Source organism: Vanessa atalanta, chromosome 9 (assembly GCF_905147765.1).
Source record: "Vanessa atalanta chromosome 9, ilVanAtal1.2, whole genome shotgun sequence".
NCBI classification, from domain to species: Eukaryota; Metazoa; Arthropoda; class Insecta; order Lepidoptera; family Nymphalidae; genus Vanessa; species Vanessa atalanta.
The window spans coordinates 4,480,520-4,487,405 of record NC_061879.1 but is presented as its reverse complement, the minus strand read 5'-3'; the positions used below and the strand labels follow the sequence as shown (position 1 = coordinate 4,487,405).

Below are 6,886 nucleotides of genomic sequence, written 5' to 3'. Positions count from 1 at the left end.
GTGAAATGTACTCCAATGTGGTAGGTATATAAAGAGGTCTTAAATTTACTTAATGTGTTAAGTTAATCTGTAAATATATTCAACTTCCACGCGAGCAAATCACACGACTAAATTACATTTTTCAAAATTATTTTGGCAAATTTTCTACTAATTGCAGAAAGTCTCACGATGAGAAAAGAAATGAGCGTAAATATTATGAAAATTATTATAATAAAATATAGATTTTATATATAAATTATATATGAAATATCGTAAATATGATATATCGTGATATTTTAATATATGTAATTGCAAATCTTTATTTTGTAACAAGTCAATATGAAAGGGCCGTTAAAGGTCACGAAGCTTACATGTTTGATCCTGGCTACTTGGCTTATTTGAATTCATAGCCTGGCATTGAAGTTATTTAAAAACTTTTTCTTGATGGTAGAGCTTTGTGCAAGCCCGTCTGGGTAGGTACCACACACTCATCAGATATTCTACCGCCAAACAACAGTACTCAGTATTGTTGTGTTTCGGTTTAAAGGTTGACTGAGCCACTATAACTACAGGCACAAGGGACATAACATCTTATTTCTCATTCCCAAGGTTGGTTGCGGTTGGTTGGGTAATATTTCTTAGAGCGCCATTATCTATGGGAGGTTATGACTACTTACTATCCACGGTCTATAAGCTCGTCCGCCAAACCATGCCAAAAAAAATAAAATAACAAGTGTATGTTTATAAATCACACTATTTCAGTGAAAGGAGACACTATAATGGTCTTAATAATTTAAATATTTATAAGTCTAGTATATGTTATGTTTAATATGTGTAAAGTTAAAACGAAGTCGTGTCTGTTAATGAATTGTCATTATAAAGATAATAATTAAAGTACTAATCATCTGTACACAATATATATCAAAGTCACTTCTCGCCGTCTGTACGCTTACATCTTTTAAACTACGCAACAGATTTGAATGCGGTTTTCATCAATAAGACATGACATTCGACCGGAAAGATTTCAAGCGCAGGACAAACGATTTTACGTGTTTTTATTGGCATGGGAATTTACACACTTTCAAATTCCAGACTCCGAGCTGTTACTGAGAAACTTTCGATAAAAAAACCTAACTCAATATCGGCCCGATCTCGGTCTTGAACCTAAAATCTCGGGATCTGTGGGCTTATATCTAGACACTAAACCAATTAGGCAGTATATTATAGTTGAGAAAAGCCTTAAAAATGTCATCTTTACTAACCGGAAAGACAGTAAAATTATTTTTTATGTTTGTTCTTCGATCTAAAAGTTATATATAGACCTTTGTTGTACCTGTGTCAATGTGGTCAATATCATAAAAATAAAATATATGTAGGACCTTTGTCACGCAGTATTTATTTTGTTATCAAGTTTTGTATCACATGTCACATTAAAATTTTAAGTACTTTTTTTTGTTGGAGAAGTAATTTTATAATACTGGGTTCACTGGCAGAGTAGTTGCTAAGTAAAAAAAAGGAACTTGGGGCACCTTGTTAAGTTAGAAAGAGTAACGAATAAAAAATTTAAGCCATATTATTGTCTGATTTAGTGTATTTAATTTATGTAAATATTTGCTTGAGCAATACTGTTGTATTAAAATGTAAACAATATTATAATTAAGATCAGTGTAATGTCCATTCGATTCGATCAGAATAGTAGTTTTTACCAATACTTGGTAAACAGGAGAGAGCTGCACCGGCGACGCAACCACCGGCTCAGTGATAAAGCTGAGGCCTTGGAACTTCTCATTACACAAGTTTAAACTAAAGCAGTTATTTAGTATAAAATGTTAACTGCTATCGGTCAAATTATCAGTCACTTGTTTCCATTCTAGCGATACAGTGGAAACATGAGAAGTTTAATTTTATGTGGTGTCGTATTAGCGGCGCTGACTTATGTCAGCTGCCGTGAAGTGTCACGAGAAAAGCGCGACACTGACTTAGAAGAAGCCGCCAGCCATCATGGTGGAAAATGGGACAAAGGTGGAGGCCATGAGCATCATGAGCATCACCATCATGATCACGGTGATAAGGGGCACAAAGGTTACAAGGGTCATCATCATCATGAACACGGCAAAAAGGGCCATCACCACCACGAAGGACACAAAGGTCATCACGATGAGCACGGTGGACACAAGAAGCACCATCATCATGACGATGGTCATCATCATGAGCACCATCATGGTGAAAAGGGACACAAGGGTCACGGTCACCATGAAGAAGGACATTATCATAAGGGACATTCAACTAAGGGTCATCATGGTGTACACAAGCATGATGAGTTCAAAAAGGAAAAACACTTCCACGATCACCATCATGACGGCGGACACCACGAGCACCATGGTGGACATCATGAAGAACATGGACACAAGAAGGGCGGCGGTTTCCACAAAGGACATAAGCACGGTGGTCACCATCATCACGAGCACGGCAAGAAAGGTCACCATGAGAAGGGAGGACATCATCACGATCACAAGGGTCATCACGGTGAAGATGGTCATCATGAGCATCATCATCATCATCATAACCATGGAAAGAAGGGCGGTCATGAGGACCACAAGCACTGGGGTTACAAGAAGGGACACAAATAAGAAACTTTATATGCAAATTACTGATTTTTGTAAAAAAAAACCAGTAAAGCCATTAACTAGGTTTGTTTAGTTAAGCTTACCTTTTGTTAAGTTTTATTGCAATTTATTTTGTTGACTGTGATGTTTTGTTGTTAATAAATTTTTATATTATACATTATATTTCGTTTAAATTAAAACCTTATATTAAATTGGTCTTAACACTGTACAAGAACTGAATAGTTTTTATAACGATACGAAGCAATACGAAGTGTAAACAAAACAATTTCAATTCTCGTTCCGTTTCAACATGAAGTTACATAAAACTATTGACCGCGGTTCACTTGCAGCATTTTCCGACGGAGATCTGTAAACCAAAATATTGAGAAAGTAGACCAGTGCCCGAGATCGGCCTACTTATCAGCCTTGGCAAGAGTTCGCGATCGACCGTTTCCTATAGAAAACACTTGCATTCAATCTGAAATTAATAACATTTCTCAATAGATCTACGTTCAATAAGCTACTTTCATTGTACTCGAAGTCGGTACAAATAATAATTTCCGATCCTTACTTACGGTTAAGAATATCCAGTTAGTATTGGAATACAATAACGCAATGACAAATGCAATTATTTAAAAAATAATAGGAATACATTCAGAGACGAATTTAGAGGTCGAAAGCCTCTGGGACAACATAGGAGTGGAGGCCCCTGTTTTTTTTTAAATAATACGTATTTCTTCTTTGCGTTGTTGTTTTAGTTAGATATATTAAACGTAGATTAATAATAGTATTTACGATATTTATATACAGTTAAATGTAATTCGCTTATTCGTCGAATTAGATTTGTTTTAATATTAATTGTTGTGTCCAATTTAATTGAGGCTCGGTGGATGTACCTGTTTCCATTTTTGTTGAGCCATCTCCTAAATCTGCCCCGGAATACTTGGTAATATGAAGAAAATCTACATCTATATTGTTATGTTTTTTTAATTACACCTATTCGTGTGTGTGTGCGGGTGTGTAAAATTTTAAAATCGGTTGTAACCAAAATTTTTGCCTGAAATATTGCATTAACATATATTTAAATAAGAGCTTGGTTTAAAAGTTATTTTTTTTTCATTTACATTTATTAAATATTATAACAATGATACTTTAGTTGTAGTTGATTTATAATTAAAACAATATAGTACCAATCCGATTGAAACAACTTATAATATTCTTCAAAAAGATAGGTGGCTTCACTATCAATAAATAAACGGTTAAAAAGGGTAACATATAAAATAAATAATAAAAACAAACCGACTGCTAATAAAACAGAAAAGAAGCAAACAAACTTAAGTTTCTTGATTGAGAAATGTTAGTAGTAGTCGGAGGCACATACATTTCTCCCTCGACAGAATTAACTCGAAACTGAATAAACCTCATACTTCGAACCTTCTTAACGTGACATTTTCTAGTTTTTCAAAATAAAAAACGTAAATTATAGACTATTCGCAAGTCAAATTTCATATCATGTAGTTCGTACATTTACAAGATTGTTAGTCTACAGTTTGAAAACTGTAATACGTACTCTTTTATTATTCCAATTAGAAACGGTGAATTTTGCTACAATAATCCGAATAAAAATGGACAACTGAGTTTCTCGCCAATCCTTCTCGGTGAAATTGAAAATTTTGAACCAACGGTAACTTTACAAATTTTCAGCATTAGATTAATTTAAACATGTAAGTTTACGGGGCAAGATGCATCTTTAAATTTTTATTTCTCTAAAAGTGCATATTAAAATGTTCGATCTAATTAAATAAATAAATTTAATTACGATAAATAGTAGAATTGGTTGGTGATTTAAGTTTTTTTATTTAATTTAAAATTAGTAGAACAATGCAAGAATACCCAAGGAACAATTTTTTTTTCGACATATCACTATGTGTATTTCCCAAATTAAAAAATATGAATTATATTATTGACATTACATATTTTAATCAAATAAAATTTTATAATTATTGTATTATAAACGAAAACGTAATTACTAGCATGCTTTAATAAGCTGGCTATTGTGTGTCCTGTTGTGTTATGTTTGATTGGCTTTTAAATTATTTATACATGTAGGTAACTAAGTTACAAAGGAGTGATATTATGTTACACAGTGCGTTTAAGCCCGTCTTGGCTGGTACCATTCACCAGTCATATATTCAAGCTGCAGTACTTAATATTGTTGAGTTCCGGGAAGAAGTTTGAGTGAGTCTAACAAAGTCTGAGTGTAACTTCAGGCACAAGGGACATTACATCTTAGTTGCCAAGATTGGTGGTACATTGGCGATATAAGGAATGGCTAAAAGCTCTTACGGTGACAATGTGCACAGTGGTAACCACTTACCATCAGTTGACCCATTTACTAATTCGTCAATCCATTTTATAAAAAAAATTACAATACTACATACATCATATCGTACATCTTAACCGATGATTTCGGGTTCAAACTAAGGCAGGCATTACTGAATTTTCATGTGCTTAATTTGTGTTTATAATTCATCTCGTGCTCGGCGGTGAAGGGAAACATCGTAATTAAACCTGCATGTGTTTATTTTCAACGCAATTCTGTCACAGGTGTACCAACTCGCATTGGAGCAGCGTGGTGGAATATGCTCTAAACCTTCTCCTCAAAGGGAGAAGAGGCCTTAGCCCAGCAGTGGGGAATTTACAGGCTGCTAATGTAATGTAAAAGAAACCTCATAAGCTCAGTTACAAGCCTATAACAATGTAAAAGTCACATGTTCGATCCTGACACAGATACCACTAACAATGAATTAAAAAAATAACACTGTAGACTTTCTAAATATTGTGGTATGTATTTACATTAAAATTATGATTGATAAGATCGCTGAGAACGAGCGGTTTTACTGTAATTATATTAAATAATAACATATTATAAATAATGTATTAAGTTACATTACACTTAATTGTTTTTTAAATTTTTTCATATTGGAAACATATATAAAAAAATAGTTTATTATATCCAATATCACATCAGTGGATGAAATGCAATACAATCATATTGATAAGTCAAAACTTTCTTAAGTAATGAGGAGATAAAGGTCTTTGTAAATTTGTGTACAATGTAACTTTCAAGTATTTAATAATATTGTCTAACAATAAGTTACAACTTTGTGCTTTTTTTTTATTTAAAAATAACGAAATTGAACTAAACATAAGTTATTTTTTGTGAAATTTCATGATTCCATTGTTTTTTAAGGAAAATTATGGAAATATTAAAAATGTTATCATATCTTAATAAAATTATAATGAAATTAATATTTGTATATTATAATTATATATTTGTCGTATACAAGCTTCTCACAAGGAATTGGTTAGTATTCTTGCAACAAAACCATTGAGATTGTCTCGCGACGCGTCATTTGACAAGGGTTACACAATTCCTTATATAAAACTGCTGCGCTATCAATAATATCGCCAATTTTAAATAATAAGTGAACAGCACGAGGCCCTCTCAATAAAATCTCAGCATGAGGCTAGTATTTTTGTTAGGTTTAATTGTGATCGTTGTCGTCGCAGAAGCGCGTCGAATTCCTTCGAAAAAAAATGAGCAGCTTCAGGAGAAAGAAGAATTAGCTGATCAAGCAGATGCGGCGACGGAACATAAAAAGGAACAAAGCAAAAATCATGAATTTAAAAAGGGCGGAGGAAAAAGTCATCATGCACATCACCATGATGAACATGGAGAAAAAGGTCATAAAGGCTATAAAGGTCATCATCATCATGAAGAAGGAAAAAAAGGTCACCATGATAAGGAACACCACAAAGGTGAGTACGATGATCATGGTGGTCATAAAAAAGAACATCATCACGAGGATGGTCATTATGACGAGCATCACAAAGGGGCTAAGGGAGAAAAAGGGCATAAATACGAGGAAAAAGGACATTATAATAAAGGACATTCGACAAAGGGACACCACGAAATACACAAACTTGATGAGTTTAAGAAAGATAAACACTTCTTTGATGAGGACGGTGATTCTGGCCACGAGGAGAAACATGGAGGCTATCACGAAGAACATGGTCACAAAAAAGGCGGGCATTTCAAGAAAGGTCACCATCACGGCGGGCATCATGAACATGAACACGGCGAAAAGGGTCATCATGAGAAGGGTGGACATCATCATGAGCACAAAGGACACAAGACTTCCGGTGGTCACGATGAACACCATCATCATCATCACGACCATGCCAAGAAAGGTGGACATGAACATCACAAGAAACATGGTTATAAAAAAGGTCATTAA

The 6,886-nt window shown here is 34.0% G+C and overlaps 2 protein-coding genes across 2 annotated transcripts; both read left to right on the top strand.

Annotated features, from left to right (window-relative positions):
- Positions 1 to 1,868: 1,868 nt before the first annotated feature.
- On the top strand, positions 1,869 to 2,609 carry LOC125066596 (histidine-rich glycoprotein-like). The gene has a single exon (XM_047674728.1). The coding sequence runs from the start codon at positions 1,869 to 1,871 to the stop codon at positions 2,607 to 2,609; it is 741 nt and encodes a 246-aa protein (XP_047530684.1).
- A 3,483-nt stretch (positions 2,610 to 6,092) lies between these two features.
- LOC125066605 (histidine-rich glycoprotein-like) lies at positions 6,093 to 6,886 on the top strand. Its single transcript, XM_047674737.1, has one exon. The coding sequence runs from the start codon at positions 6,110 to 6,112 to the stop codon at positions 6,884 to 6,886; it is 777 nt and encodes a 258-aa protein (XP_047530693.1). The 5' UTR covers positions 6,093 to 6,109.

Excerpts from the sequence above, each read along its gene's own strand:
- LOC125066596 (XM_047674728.1), top strand. The coding sequence starts at position 1,869 with ATGAGAAGTTTAATTTTATGTGGTGTCGTATTAGCGGCGCTGACTTAT.
- LOC125066605 (XM_047674737.1), top strand. The coding sequence starts at position 6,110 with ATGAGGCTAGTATTTTTGTTAGGTTTAATTGTGATCGTTGTCGTCGCA.